This window comes from Camelus ferus, chromosome 2 (genome assembly GCF_009834535.1).
Source record: "Camelus ferus isolate YT-003-E chromosome 2, BCGSAC_Cfer_1.0, whole genome shotgun sequence".
Lineage (NCBI taxonomy): Eukaryota > Metazoa > Chordata > Mammalia > Artiodactyla > Camelidae > Camelus > Camelus ferus.
This window is the reverse complement of record NC_045697.1, coordinates 25,992,951-26,009,592: the sequence shown is the minus strand read 5'-3', so window position 1 is coordinate 26,009,592 and position 16,642 is coordinate 25,992,951. Positions and strand designations below refer to the sequence as shown.

The window sequence follows — 16,642 nt, the reverse complement described above, 5'->3', positions numbered from 1 at the left end:
GAAGGCAGAGGGAAATGTTTATATCCCGATATTTAAACGCTGCAGACTCATACTGTTTAGAGCCTGCAGCTGGTTCTCCTATCTAATTCAGTGTTTCTCAGTATTTGCTACATATGAGAATCATAGGGTTGCAGTTGTTTTTAACTGAAAATTCCTAGGCTCTGCCCTCTGATTCATGGAATCGGAGTCTCGGGGTGGCAGGGTGAGATTAACACAGGTGACTTTGATGGGCATCTAGGACTAAGCTGTATTCTACATCTGTTCTAAATGCTGTCTGGAAAGATGGCGTACTGTCACCACAAATATTTTCAATCAGAAATGCAGTTGTTTCATATTTGATAGCTCTCGAGAGCACTGACGTTTATTTTGTTACTCTGCTGTACATTTTACAGTCCATTTATGCCGGTGAGTTCAGTGGCTACTCTAATTACCCAAAACCACATGGCCATGGCAAGCAGCTGATGAATGGGTTAAAGTTTTCTCTTTCCAGGCTGAAAAATCATCCTTGCCTTGCTTGGGAGAAATCTGGGGCCTTGAGCCAACCCTGACTTATTTTATTTTTAACGGAAGTTGCAGCTTTTAAGTAGATTTTGCACACCTTCTTGTAGAAGTGAAGCACCATCTATTCGGGCCGGAGCCATGATGAGGGTCATAAGTTTCCATAAAGGTTGTCAGTCCACCCCCCTGCTAGTCTGATGGTCTGAGCATGTGTCTCCGCCCGGAGTAACACACAGCATCTGCAGGCCAGGCCCCATCAGAGAGCAACAACCGGGCGTAATCCAATACCCAGCTCTTGTCAGAAGCTTCGCCCCGGAGGGTTGTTTGAAGGAGATGCAGGGTAACTGTTTTATTCTCCAGGTACCCTTGTATCAAGCTGGGCCATCAGAAAGCTGTTTTTAAAAAATCTTACCTTGCTACCCCTGCTTTATTTCCTCATTTTTAAGGGAGAATTTGAGTTTCCAATGACATGCTTTCGGAGTTTCTCCAACAGTTGCGTTATCCAGCAGGAGCATTGGTATGGATAATGGAGAATTTATTTAATTTAATTTAATAATTATAAGTCTAACACTATACCACTGCTAAAACTTAATAAAATGGGGTGGATTGGAATATAGAGCACCCTAAGTACTATTTTTTGTTAAGTGGGGCTTATGATACAAAGTGAAAGTGTATCACATTCTTCTAAGTATTTCACACCACTTAGCATGTCTCTGTATCTTTTCTATCACTGACTCAGTTTCTGGCTTGTTCCTTCTAACAAAATGAGCCATTTGTCCTTTCATCAGAAAAAAATCGTATTCAATTGATTTATTTTATATATGGATCATTTCCTCATCTCAACAAAAACCTTGCACATTTTTAAAAAAATTAAGTGAACTTTTTCTGCAATTTGTGCCCGGAAACTCTTTACAAGTGGGGGAAATTTGTTATAACATTGTTTTATTCCACTTATTTTATCAGTCAGAAATACACTAGTATCAAATGACAAAAACCTGAAGGCTAACTTACATAGATAGGGAGTTATTTGTTTTAACAAGATCTCTTGGTATCACTCATGGGGAGTTGATACCACCATGGAACAAGATTCTTCTTTTTTTTTTTTCTCACTCTGGCATCCTTAGAGTGCAAGAATTTGTCCTCAGGCTTTTCGTCTCAAGGATCCTTATGTTCTAAAATGGCTTCTGTGTTTCTAGATGTGATTTCCCAGGAAGATGGAAAGGCCAAGGGTGGAAGTCTTTCTCCCCAGATTTGTCCCTCCATAGCCTCCCACCAACCTCCTGACCCCTAGGCTGGGAACTGTTTATATTTTATTGACCAAAACTATGACATATGGCCCCTCCTAGCTACAAGGGAGATGGGAAAATAGAACTTGTACTTTTAGCCTCTACAACAGGGGAGACAAAGAGAAGAAGGCCTGTGAATTGTTTTTGCCTGAAGGGTCCTTACCAAAAGTGGACCGATATTTTGTGCAATGATCTGTAGTATGGCTACTTTTTCCCAATCATAATTTAGGAATTCAGAGCACACTGAACTTGTTCACCTACATAATTCATTTTTTGAGCTACAAAATAGGTATACTTTAAGGTGTGAGATTGATAAATCAAATTCCAAAACCGTTATGACTAGATAATACATTGCAAACTTTAGTGCTTTCCGAAGGCAGGCTTTGTAGCCTTCGGAACAGTCTCTAATTTTGGTGACACAAGCTGAACACGGTGGCTGTTGAACAATTTTCATACGAAAATAGCATTAGAGGAGCTTCCTATGAATCTAATTGAAGGAAGAGGAAAGTAACAAAATGGTGGCAATGAGATAAAATTGTAAAACAAGTAAGGCTTTTGTTTGAGAGCAAATGAGAAAAATCACGTGACAGCAGAGGTGACACCGCGTACTAAGACAAAGAGCGAGCGGTCTGCCGGCTTGCGTCTCAGCCCCTTCCTCCCCTGTACGGCCAGCTGTTCTTTCCACGCTACTGTACTCCTTTGAGCCTTGGTTTCCCCTTCTTTTCATATAAATAGCAACTATGCCAACCTCGAAGTGTCATTTGGCTCCACCACCTAGAAACCTGCTGTGCACATGGTAAGGGTTAGTTCACTATTAGTTCCCTTTACTGAGTGGCTAAAGGTGAAAACGTGCCTAACTTTTAAACAAAAGGCATGTGGAGTTCACGATCTCGCCCTAGTCAGCCTGTGTTTCATGTGAAAAAAAACTCATCCCTTATTAATAGCCTGACTGTCAGGCTTCAAATGCTACCGTGTTATCATATGTTGAAAATGACTACCTAAAATAAGAAAGTCACTCTCAATTCATTTTTTAATGAATGAATTCCATAAATACAGTAGAAAATTTAATAGGATTTATTAGATTTTAGAGAATGTAATTGTACTTTCAAAATCCATATTTTTGTTTCTTCATAATTCTTTTTTCTCCAAACTAGGATTTTAAGAGTGGACTTGGTATTACCATAATTCCTATGAATGTAGCAAATGTAAAGCAAGTGGACCGAACCGTGAAACAGTCTTTTGAAATAATCACTCCCTACAGGAGTTTTAGGTAAGTTATATTTAAACGTTTTGTGTTTGTACTACTGCAGGAAAGCTCGGGTGATCCACTCCTACATTGCCAGTGGTGATGTTATTTCTTATAGGACACTTAATAAAATTATGTTCTTTTTTATGTCCTGTAATTTATTAGCCAGTACGTAAAAGCTCCTTGTAAAAGTGACTTGAATAATCATGCAGTCTGTAAAGATACTAATTTCATGAGATCTGAGGTTTCTTTTTGTAGTATTTCTTTTTCTTAGTGGGCTTGGTGAGTATGTTAATTTTTTGATCTACAAATATATGGAAAAATACTTCATTTTGAAGGAATAAAATGAAAAGGGATATTACATTGTCTTTAAGCTGTGTTGTTATTTTACCCACTTTTAGCCTAATCAAATACAGTGTCTCCTTTAAGATCACAATGACCTAATTACAATTGCTCCATGGTTTCCTAAAAGGAACTCCAGCTTAAAATGATGCTGAATTTAGCTGATCTCACAGAACTTAATGATACATATTTTGTATTACGGGCATCCTAGTCATTGCTTTATTATGATGCTGAAACACAAAACTTACGGTATGTTCTTCATACATGTTAATTATCTACAATGACTCCATAGCTTTAGTGTACACAGGAGCCATAATCAGTGTCTGTTGAGTTCAACCACATTAATTCATTTGCCACAAATAATCAGCATGCCATCAGCTGGTCAGAGGCAATTGTCAGAGGGCTTTGGAAGGACCAAGAAGTACTTAGCAATTTCAGAAATACTACCAAATCTGGTACTTATTTTATCTGTTAAAACAGGCTTACTGGCTCAAATTTTAAGAAAGAAAACAAGCTTTATTTACACAGATGGAGATTCAAGCCTCAGTAGAAAATGTAGACATTGCCTAAGCTGTTTTTACTTATAATGCTTCATATTGCTCCAGATATGTGCCGTTTTTCTTCATACCAGCAATTCACCAACTGTCCGGGCACCAACTGGGTGTCTTAAATTCACTGTTATTCCACCACCCAGAGGGAGTAGCAGACCCCACAGGTTTAAAGGCTAGGTCCCACAAGGTTGTACTCATTTCATGCACCAGTCACACCTGTTGGGTCCTCAGGTTACCCATCCTTCTGTCCAGCTTAGATACAAATTGGGGTGCCCATTACCCTCTCTCCCCCAGGTTTGATGATTTACTAGGATGGCTCACAGAACTCAGGAAAGCAGTTCAATTATTACTACCAGCTTGTTATAAGAGGGACTCGTGGTACAGGGCTTCCAAGTTCTCCCTGGGTGCACCACCCTGCCAGCCCCTCAGTGTGTTCATCAACTTGAAAGCTTTTTGAACCCTGTTGTATAGGGGGTTTTATGGAAGTTTCATTTCATAGGCAAGGCTGATGACATTCTTGGCGATTGGTAATTAACTTAGTCACCAGCCTTTCTCCCTTTCCCAGGGTAGGGCTGGTTGAAAGTTCCAACTCTAATCACATCTTGGTCTCAGGGTGACCAGCTCCCATCCTGAAGCTGCGTAGCCTTCAGCCACAAGCTATCTCATCAGCATACAAAAGGCTTTTATCACTCAGGGGATTGCAAGAGCTTTAGGGAACTGTATACCATGGAGCAGGGACTAAAATCAAATATCTATCTTGCATTGTACCATATGGGCTCTGACCAGTCTCTATGGAGAGGCAGGAAACCACTAAGGAATTTGTAAATATTACAGTGATGGAACATAGAGTGCTTCAAGAAATATAACCCATGTAGGCCACTCAGTTTCTTTATAGATAATGTAGAATTGTTAGTCCTCTGTTATTTTCATTATTTCTCCACGCATTGTCATCTTCAGAACAGAAAATTTCAATGTGAAGCATCATTTTGTGGTTCACTGAGTTTGGAAGCCCTAACTGTAGTGCACTTCCTGCTACATTTGTAGGTACTCAGTAAATATTTCTTGAAGGAGTGAACTGATGTTTTAATGTTTTATTCCTTTTCTCAGGCACCCAGTAAACACTAAGAATTAGAATAAATCAGAACATGGCTAAAAATGAGTTAGAATTCTGTTAGCATAGTAATCACTTAAAACTTTCTTGATTTCTCAGTTTCTTAAAGCCATCTGGACATTCTGCTAATTAAAAAAAAAAAAGAATCTATTTTTAAGACTGAAAAAACCCCACAATTTCTAGTGGGTGTTTTTAATAATGTAGCTTCAGACTATGGCATACTTTCTTGGCAGAATAATCTAAGAGTCCTGAAGCTCTGCCAGTGTCTTAACGATTATCATGTAACTATGGCTTAGGAAACACGGCCTCTCTTAAGTTTTTGACCTAACAAGGCAATTTTTATATCCTGGTCAGAAAAATGTTTATGTTAATTTTGGTTCAAGATAATGTAAACAAAGTCATAAGCAGTGTAGAAAGTTAAAGGAAAAAAACCCAGCTTTTTCAACGAGATGATTTTTAGCAGGAAAGACTATCCAACTGCCTGGAAGGCATATTTTTCAGCTGCTATTTACTTTGTGAGTGAAATGAATATGCAAACTGAACAGGCTGCTTAATTGGCCTTTACGAGGGAGATCGATAATGCAGAAACGTTAATTGTTTCAGCTTTACAGCCGAGTCTGAAAAAGAGAAACAAGAGTGGATTGAAGCTGTGCAGCAATCGATAGCAGAAACTCTCTCTGATTATGAAGTAGCCGAGAAGATTTGGTTCAATGAGTCCAACAGGAGCTGTGCAGATTGTAAAGCCCCAGATCCGGACTGGGCATCCATCAATCTCTGTGTTGTCATCTGTAAGAAGTGTGCAGGTAATTAGTGATAAGTTTTATGCTCATCACTGTTGGGTGGCCGATTGGCACTGAGTGCTCTTTATTGTCACGTATAATGTGTCCCAGCTAATGGCTGGGAAAAAGAGAAACAGAGAAAGCTTATTACATTTAAATCAAACTTAGAAATACCATTCTAAACTTCTCTTATGCATGACTTAGATATAAAAATTGATTTTTAAGCATGTAATCATTTTTGTGTGTGTGCCTACTGGTCTATGTATGGATTTTAAAAAGACATGTTGAAGTTTTTAGAACTGAGGTGAATGTGTTTCAGGAAGCACCCTGAAAACACTGGCTGTTTGTATGATTTAGCCCTTTTTCCCCAATCGTGTTTTGTAAGACCTATTTTTTACATCAAGGCTGCTCTGTGTTCTAATCTTGTTACACAAAGTCTGGTATCTCTTATGATGAGAATTTTTATACAGAAGCATTTTCTAGGTATATTGAAGTTGATGAAAGTAACCAGTACTATGATTACTTTTCTTATTATGACCTTACACCTTACAGACAGTTGTCCACTTGAGTGGGGGGAGTGGACCCCAGCTTAGGTATGTGATTTTGGGCATCTTGGAGGAAGTTAGCTACAATCTAAACTTTACTTCAGCTTTGCAGCACTATCTGGTACTGTGGTGGCCCTGGGAATTAAAAAAGATCTATAAGACAAGACGAAAAGATCTATAAGACAGGATATGGTAAAGGCAAGAACAGAGTTGAGCGCAGGCTTCATTGAGAGAATACAGAGGATGAGCTCCTGCCTCAGAGCAAAGACAAGACAGTTGCTTCAAACCCTTAAGACTCTTCTAGAGCTCTGTGCTACCCCATTTCTCATCGTAAGAAAGATGTCCTCATGAGCTAATTAACAACATCAGCAGCATCAGTAACAACTCGAAGCATCAGTTAGTCCTCCCCAACTTTGTATTTTTCCCTAACCTTTTCTCCTCTTCGCTCTCATTGGAAGAGAGAGCCTTTGTGTTGCCCAAGGCTATTCTTTCTACTTAAGCTCCCTTTCTTTCCTCTCTTATGATCCTCACCCCATCACTTACTCACTCTTTATGTGAGTATAGTTGGTCCTTCATATCCACGGGTTCCCCATCCTTGGATTCAACCAACTGTGGGTCAAAAATATTTGGAAAAAACATTTCTGAAAGTTCCAAGAAGCAAAACTTGGATTTGCCTCACAATGGCAACTATTTACATAATATTTACATTGTTTAATTAGGTGTTTTAAGTAATCTAGGAATAATTAAAAATACCTGGAGGATGTGTGTAAATTATATGCAATTATTATGGCTATTTTATACAAGAAACTTGAGCATCCATAAATGCAAACCTGTTCAAATTCCAGGGCTTTGTGCTCTGAGTAGTTTCTGTCTCAAAGAAGGGAGGTAAGGAACCTACCTAATGTAGAGAGAGGAATGAGCTTTCTCATGTTTATCAGGCAAAAGTTCCTTAAGATTGATGGTGATGTCTTTTGTATCTTGTTTCCTTCTCAGCTTAGAGAAAAGGAGTCTGACATATGCCTGGGTGCCCAGTAATGGCTGAATGATGATCTATACAGCAGAATTAAATTGATGATCATAGGTTGCTGGGCTGTTACTCTCTTCCAAGCATAACAGTACAATAAAGAATATACTTCAGATTTTTAAGTACACATTGATTAGAGTTGAAGCTAGTTTTTGTTTAAGAGTAAAGGGATAATATCTGTATTCATATATATATGTAACTTACATAGTCCCATTATAAAATGTCTTCAGTTAACTACAATTTCTAGTTAGTTACCAAACAATGAAAAAATTCTCTCTCTCTATATATATATGTATGTATATACACGAGCATACCCACACACACGCATGCATACACACTTTTAAAAGTGTAGTTTCATACCAACACATGGTGATGAAGGCGGTTACTGTTGTCTTCATGATGGTTGGTTACAATTTTTGTATGATTACTACCACTGCTGTAAGGTGGAAAGTAGGTATTGGTTTAAGTGGAAAAGATACATTAATCCACACATACATGTACACATACATATACACCTTTTTTTAAGGTAAAATACATCTATATACAAAGTAAAATAGAAATACAACTGTTTTTTTACTTCAGGGCAACACAGATCTTTAGGACCAAAAGATTCCAAGGTTAGGAGTCTGAAAATGGATGCCAGCATTTGGAGCAACGAACTCATTGAGGTACGTCCAACCTGACTGGTGGTCAGCAGAGGCCCGGGAGGGGGTGTGCAGTGGGGTGATGTTGTTACTATAGGAGCTCTCTGATCAAGTTCTCACCACATTATAAAAATGGCTTATAGCCTGTTTAATAGTAGTAACTTTCTGCTTTAACAATGCTTCCTAAATGAGATAGTTATTTTAAAAATAAAAAAATAAAATAAAAGAAGCTTTCATAGTAATAACTACTTTTAAAGGCTTGGCAGCTCTTTTTAAAGCCAGAATTTACTTTCTTTTTTAAGCCAGCATGGATAAAATATCAGAAAAGTGAATGAAAACTTTTGGCAAAATTGACTGTTCTCTATCACGGCCACACTCTGTCATTAACTGCGATCGTGTCTAACTTGCTGTCTCCTGCATCCATTCTCTGCTAAGATTTCGATGCCACTATCAACCACATTAGCCCACCTACTAAGTCATTTTAAATTACTCTGTCTCAATGTGAGCTAGCTTTGAAAAGTAATAATGCTTTTGCTGCAATTTGCATTGCTTGCAATTTCTTTCCTAGCTAATCTTTTACCATTATTAAGAGCATCTAGACTATATTTAAAATAGAAATAGTATCTGCTTTCACACTCCATCTTCCTAAAAGAGTTGGGTCTTTCTTGTCTTTTTGCATATATTCTACTAGCTACATTTTAATTTGTAATGTGAGTCAGTTTCCTGCAGATTCAAATGCATTTTATGAGCTGATGTGTTTTATAATTTTTGATAATTCAGCTTTTTATTGTCATTGGAAACAAAAGAGCAAATGACTTTTGGGCTGGTAATCTTCAGAAAGATGAAGAATTACACATGGACTCACCAGTAGAAAAGAGAAAAACCTTTATCACTCAGAAGTACAAAGAAGGAAGATTCAGAAAAACATTTTTGGCATCTCTCACCAAAGAAGAATTAAATAAGGTAACCAGTGAAACATAACATAATATATGTGGAATCTGAAAAGCCAAACTTGTAGAAACAGAGAGTAGAATGATGGGTACCAGGGGCTGGGAGGTGGGAGAATTGGGGAGATATTGTTTAAGGATACAAACTTACAACTAGTAGATAAATAAGTTCTGGAGATCTAATGCACGATAGAGTGATTATAGTCAACAATACTGTATTATATACTTCAAATTGCTAAGAGACTAGATCTGAAATGTTCTTGCCACAAAAAAGAAATGATACTTATGTAATGTGATAGAGGTGTTAGCTAAAACTACAGTGGTGTTCATATTGTAATATATAAATGTATCAAATCAGCAGGATGAACACCTTAAACTTACACAGTGTTATATGTAAATTATACATATGTTGTTGCAAATGGTAGGATTCCTTTCTTTCTGAAGGCTGAGTGATACTCCATTGTATGTGTGTGTGTGTGTGTGTATCTATATATAGATACACACACACACACACACACACACACACACACACACACACACACACACATATACATATACACCACATCTTTATCTGTTCTCTCACTGATGGACTCTTAGGTTGTTTCCATGTCTTGGCTATGGTGAATAATGCTGTAATAAATATGAGAATACAGATGCCTTTTCGATATCCTGTTTTCATTTCCTTTGTACATATACCAGAAGTGGGATTGCTGGATCGTATGATAGTTGTATTTTTATTTTTTTGTGGAACCTTTACACTGTTTTTGATAGTGGCTGAATCAATTTATATTCCCACTAACAGTTCAACAAGGGTTCCCTTTTCTCCATGTCCTTATCAGCACTTGTTAAATCTTGTCTTCTTGATGACAGCCATTCTAACAAGTGGAAACAGTATCTTTCTGTGGTTTTTATTTGCATTTTCCTGATGATTAGTGATGTTAAACATCTTTCCATGTACCCGTTGTACACTTGGATGTCTTCTTTGGAAAACAGATATGTATTTAGTTTCTCTGCCTGTTCTTTAATTGGATTGTTTATTTGTTTTTAATTGAGTTATATGAGTGTATATATTTTGGTTGTTAGCCCTTTATTCAATGTACCGTGTGCAGGGATTTTCCCTTATGCTGTAGGTTGCCTTTTCATTGTGTTTACTGTTTCGCTCTGCAGAAGCTTTTTAGTTTGATGAAGTTCCACTTACTGATTTTTGCTTTTGTTGCTTGTGCTTCTCGTGTCATATCCAAAAAATCACTGCCAAGACTGATGTCAGAGAGATTACCACTTACGTTTTCTTCTAAAGCTTTACGGTATCTGGTCTTATGTTTAAGTCTAATACATTTCCAGTTAATTTCTGCGATTGGTGTAAGAGGGCACCAGTTTCATTTTCTGCACGTACTTACTCAGTTTCCCAACATCATTTGTTGAAGAGCCTGTCCTTTCCCCGTTGAGTGTTCTTGGTGAATAGACATTTATTGCATACTTACTAAGTGCTGAATTCATTTTAGGTGCTAAGGATATACTTGTAGTAAAAAGTAGATGTCCTTCTTTTATTCATTAGAGTGATCTTGTGTAGGGGAGACTGACCATAAACAGCTTAGTGCCAATAAATATAGCAAGTGCGGCATGCTGTGAAGAAAAAGAATAGAGTAATGAGAGAGAAAATACCAGGAAACACATATGATTAGATTGTGAGGGCAGTCAAAGGCTATCACAATGGATGGATGTTAGCTGTTACATTTTCCAACATCCTCATTTTGCAGATGTGGAAAAAATAAGATCCAGAGAGAAGGGATGGCCCAAGATCACCTAGCAAATTAGCACAAAGTCAGGTACAAGAATTCAGGCTTATTCATTCTAATGTGAAGGAAATGCTAGAGGTCATCTTGACCATGGAGAAAAGATAAGTACTTTTTTAAATAGTATCCCCTCCAGGCTAGAGCTGTGATTGTGTCCTGGGACTTCTTGGTTGTACACTGCTCTGAGCTGCCCTTTGGGATCATCAGTGAGTGATTGTCCAGAGGTTGTATTACAGAGAGCAAATTAGCTAGTGATCACTCCAAGTGCACCATGTCAGGAAGGAGGTAAAAGGTGAACCCAAGGGTAAGAATTCAGATGGAATCAGGGTATGAAATCGGAGTTTAGAAGCAAGTGGGAAGCCAATAAAGTGAGGAAGCAGGAGGACGGGATGGGAAGAGATGAAAAGGTATCTTATTATTTCAAGACAAAACAAACAAACAAATCAGGTACAAGGAGTGTCACTGTCAGTACAGCTCTGCTGTGTAACGTGTCAGGCATGTTCTAGTGTGTCTCGCTTGCTGTTTCTCCCCTACCCATACCCTCTCCCAAAAGGAAAGATCCTGAATTTATAATCATTTTTCAAGCCCCAAATAACAGCAATAATTTAAAGATTCCTCTGAAGCTGATTAGGCTGGAAAATAGATACAAACATACATGCATATACCATTCATATGGCAAAACAAAACATAGAGTGGGTATTTCGTTACTACATCTGAAATATTTTGAATTTTCTGAGCATCAGGCATTATCATAGTATGCAAGCACCAGAATCCCTTCCATGGCAATAAGATGGATTTGAAGATTGGGAACATCACAGCAGCAAAACAACAAATTGAGCCTTGGAGATCCTGGGTTGTAATTTAAATTCATACACAGTAGGCCTTCTGTGTCTGTTGCTTTAATTCAGAGCATAATTAGTATTAGATTTCTTTGTTCAAAAGGAATACAAACATCTCATAAATGGATTGGCAGACTCTCACTCATTTTAGTAGCTAGGATCGTATTTTCTTCCTTTAAAAGTTGCATTTTCTGTTGATGGCCAGGCTCTGTGTGCTGCTGTGGTCAAACCAGATGTTCTGGAAACAATGGCTTTGCTGTTCAGTGGAGCAGATGTCATGTGTGCAACAGGTGACCCTGAGTACAGCACTCCCTATCTGCTGGCCAAGAAGGCGGGGCAGAGTCTGCAGATGGAATTTCTCTATCATAACAAATTCTCAGGTGAGTCCCTATTCCTTTGCCTTCCTGGTCTTTCCTGATACATCCCTAAAAGGACTGAAGCATAAATCTGTTTATTTCTTAAATCACAAAAATCATCAGAGTGAAAAAATAGTATGATTACCAAAAAGATGGAAGATGCTTAAGACCTATGTTTTGTCTCCTTTCAAGGAAGACTTTAGGAAATAAATCTTTTATGTGTCTTTGATCTTATAAATGGAAGATGAAAATAGTTAATCCCATGTAATCACTTTCTCTGAAATTAAATCCAGTTTTCACATAGGAGCAGTAAACACAACTGAAGTGCCTATTTGCAAGTTTTATGCGAAGTAAAATAAATACTTCTGTATATTTAATGCATGGTATACTTGACGTAGTTTTTCTTCAACCTCAACTCACCTGCATATTCATAAGCAAAGGGGAAATTGTTCACATTTTTGATTTCAGATGTATTATTTTTGTCCTTTTTCTAGATTTCCCTCAACATGACATTCATTCCGAAGGTGGATTAAATCAGGAATCCTCCCAGTCCACGTTCCTCTGTGACTTTTTATATCAGGCCCCTGCTGCTGCTTCTAAACTCTCTTCAGAGAAAAAACTGCTTGAAGGTATCCTTTCCGCTCCTTTGAGATTTTGTTATCTGATGAAACTTTATTTCATTATCAAAACAATTAGGGTTAAATGTTGATTTTTTTTTCCCTTAAGATGTTAGATTTAATCTTGCAGTAGAGAAATTTTTTTTGAGGATTATAAATACTCCCAGGCATAGATAGGATTTCGTGGACTGCAGCAAAGATTTACCACCTGGCTGGAATGCTCAGTGAGTTCTCAGCAGAATTCATTGACATCTACCTTAGGGCCAACAAATTCTCTTTCAGGATTTAAGGGTTATTCCAAAGAAATGTGAAACCCAGCCGCTTTCCTTTGGGGACAGACACTTTAACTGGGGAGACAGTACAGAAAAATGTCAACATGTAGGAAGAACTGGCAGTTCTTTTCAGTACGTGTTCTGTCAGAGTACTAAGTGGTATTGAGTGGTTCAGTTTGTTTTGGTGATAGGGGTGTGTTTCTGTGTAAGGAAAATAAACCTGATGTATGGTGTCAAAAAATGATGGGAATTCACTTGATTTAATGACCTGTTCTAGGTTTACGGCAGTAGTCTGAGCAGAGTCCTCGTAGGCATTTATCCCTCTGTCTGTCTAGCTCCTTGTGTCAGACACGTGCCAGGCATTAGGAATGCAAAAATGAGTAAGACACGGGCCTCATGCTTGTGCCACATACATTTGAACTAATTTTAGAAACACAGGCAGAGAATAATGAGATCTGTCTTCCCAGAACAAAGAGTTTAAGAGAGATTGAGCTGTTGATGACCAATTGGTGGTGAGTGCTCAGAGGCTCAGGGGCCTGGTGTTAATTCCCTAGGTGGTATAGTCCAGCTACCTTACTCGATTAAAGGATGAAAATCTCACGTTAGAGTCTTAATCCTGGTCCTTGTGCATTTGAAGTGATTATTTCAGTTGAAGACTTTATTTCCCCCAAAATTATATCCCTAAGCAGAATTATACTGGGATTAACTATACTTTATTAGATTTTCATATAACCTGTAGCTGTCCTTTAATGAGCATGTACTATGTGTAAGGCATTGCTTTAGGTATTTTATGTTTATTAATTGTAATCCTCATAAAAGCTCTGTGAGGTAGTTAGTATTCTGCTTATTTCATGTGAGCACCTGGGAGGAAGGTGGCATGAAGCGGAGTTTTACATCTGATTTGTGTGATAATGATTATTGCAAAACTTTGGCTTTAGTCATAGTGTGATGTCCTGGTCCAGTGACACTAGATGGCAGAGCACTTTTATTCTTTGAGTTTAGATGTTTTTGGTTCTTTCGGCAAATGGTTTTTAATGTCTTCCTTTACTCAGCCTCACCAATATTAAGTGATGAATTTTACAGAGATTTTCTTATCTTCCGTTGCGCCTTAACAGTATTTAACCCTTAAGCAGTCAAAATTTGAGGGTTCATGAGGAAAAAAATAGGGGAGAGGGATACAGCTCAGTGGTAGAGTGTGTACAAGGTCCTGGGTTCAGCCCCCAGTACCTTAACTTAAAAAAAGGGGGGGGGGGAAATAATAGAATGATCTGTGAATTGACTATAGCAGTTATTAAAATAATTAGATAATAAGGAAAGTAATGTACTTGTTAGTAAGTTTTCTGAAATGTACAAGTTTTCTAGACTGTTTCTTCTAAATTGTGGAGTAGCTTAGACCCACCCTTCAAACCACTTATACAAAGATGAAATAAGAAATTTGAAATATAAGCTTTTCTTCTTCAAGCTTCTTAATGTATCATAAGTACTCTGCAGGCTAAAATAAGCTTTTATTTACTTTTTTGGCAATTCTGTTTATATTTATAGACTTAACCAGTTTGCTTTAATATTTCCTTAAATAGACTGTTTTTCTTAATCACCTGAGGACTGAGTTAATGTTTTAAACTTGTAACTAAATCATTCTTTCCTTTTTATCTTCTATAAATTGACTATGGATTATTTTCATTGTTGTTAAAATTTATTTCAAAAAACAGAAACTAGTGCATTCTCTGTATATCTAATTTAACCAGGGATGTTTTCTCATTTTGGAACATTCTGTTTTAAGTAAGATGAAATTGAACTTTTGTACTTTGGCTGTGCAGTGCACAGAAATGGTTTAATTGGAAAATTATCTCCTGGCAAGGTATTATTGGGTGGCAGAAATGAAGACCATCAAAGGTGTCAGCAAGGGCTGTCATTTCAAACTCAAAATAGACCACGAATCCATTCGTTACTCTCCATCTTCACTAATGTCTTCCCAGCCCCGCCGCCATCATGTCCTGCCTGGGCCGTAATACCCCCCTTATTGGCCTTTGTTTTCCATAGCTTCTCTTCATAACGTTCTCCCAACTGCAGACTTAATGATTGTTGAAAATGTAAATCGGATCGTTTATTTCCATCCCTCAAGTACAGTAGCTTCCCATTACAGAATTGAACCCGTTTCTTATTATGACCTAAAAGGCCTTCCTGTACCTTCCCCCTTCGATCTCATATCCTTCCTTCCTGTGCCACATGCCTGGCTGTGCTGCTTCCTGTCTGGCCCTGCAATAGGCCACGTTCTTTTCTGCCTCTTTGGGACCTTTGCAACTGCCATTTACTCTGCCAGGAGGGCCCTTTCCCAAGTCAGACTGCACCTCAACTCCCAGGGATCAGTTCATTGCCAGCTAGACTGAGAGGCCTCCTCAGAGACCCACTGAAGCACGCACCCACTGCCAGAGCTCCTCTTTCGTAGTATCCTGTTTATTTCCATCACAGCACTTACCCCATAAAGATGATCCCTCCTTCATTGACTGATTTCTCTCTCCCTCTGGTGGGAAAGCTCAATGAGGCATCAGCATTTTCTGGTTTATTTAGGGTTATCAAATCTTTTGTGCCTCAAACAGTAGCCACACATGGTAGTCATGTGATAAATATTTGTTGAATAAATGGACATTTCTCTAATCACATTACGACCAGTGTAAAAGCACAGCTGGCTTGTTAATATTTTGTTTTGGACCTGCATATAAAAATATATAATTGGTGACATCAAACACATTTTGTTCAGAAAGAGCTTATTTTAAAATGAAGAAGAGAAAGTTGAACTACTAAGAAACAAAGTTCTGGGGGGGGGTTCTGTTGTTTTTTTTTTTTTTTTTTTTTCCTTTTCTCTGTCAAGATTCTACAGTGGTGGCACTCCTGTTGAGCACAGGAAAAATTGAATTATTTGGAAAGATTTAGAGATGAAAGTGTGATTGTCACCTTTGCCTCTGAACAGCAAGCATCTGGATTGCATCACTCCATTAGTGCTTGTCAGGACAGCCACAGAGCAGAATGATTAAAAACAAAGGAAAAAGTCAGGGAATAAACTGCATTCAAGTCCTTCAGAGAGTTACAGAGGCTTCAAATTGTCAGTTCAGGTTTTCAGGATTTGAAGTTCTTCTAGCCTCCGGTTATGAAGACTGATCTGTATTTTTCCTTTTCTTCTCAATTTAGTGTTCATGAAAGGAGAGATTGATACTTGTTAAACCTCCGTGGAGAGCTGAATACTAGCATCCCAATTTTGGTTTCTGTTTTTCCCCTCAACTGGATTTTTTTTCCCCTTGGTATCTTACCTTGATTTCTTGACACAGTGTTTGATTTTTAAAAAGAAAGTGGTTGATATGGTTTACTAGAAACTCTGTATTAGCTGTTTATTTAATTTTATAGATGAGCGCTGAGGAATTTTGAAGATCTTTTTGTTCTATCAATGCCTGGCTTGTATAGTTTAAAAATATTTCTCCTGGGCTAAAACACATTTATTTGTTTTAGTGAAAAGGATTTCTAGCATGTATGCCTATTTTCTGTGGATGCTCAACACCATCAGCTCAGGAAATTCATCAGGAATCAGCTTCATGGTTTCAAAAAAAACAGTTTCACCTCCATTCACTCACATTTATCGTGCATATATGTATCAGAAGGTAGGCCCTCTGCTGCACCCTGATACATTTGAAAAATGGACATAGATGTTTCAAGCCTATACCAGGTGCAGAGAGGCAGTTTGTGGAGTAGATGAGAGGGTAGCTTCCCTCACTGAGTCCCTGGGGTTTTACCCCCTGCTCT

The 16,642-nt window shown here is 38.0% G+C and overlaps 1 protein-coding gene across 2 annotated transcripts in view; it reads left to right on the top strand.

The window, feature by feature from the left end:
- Window positions 1–16,642, top strand: part of ARAP2 (ArfGAP with RhoGAP domain, ankyrin repeat and PH domain 2) — a 162,249-nt gene that overhangs the window by 64,115 nt on the left and 81,492 nt on the right. For both annotated transcript variants that reach the window (XM_032495553.1, XM_032495548.1), the window contains exons 10-15: window positions 2,939–3,054; window positions 5,638–5,837; window positions 7,965–8,050; window positions 8,807–8,989; window positions 11,811–11,985; window positions 12,456–12,590. In XM_032495553.1, coding sequence (XP_032351444.1) covers window positions 2,939–3,054; window positions 5,638–5,837; window positions 7,965–8,050; window positions 8,807–8,989; window positions 11,811–11,985; window positions 12,456–12,590 — 895 coding nt within the window. The remainder of the gene's footprint in view (window positions 1–2,938; window positions 3,055–5,637; window positions 5,838–7,964; window positions 8,051–8,806; window positions 8,990–11,810; window positions 11,986–12,455; window positions 12,591–16,642) is intronic.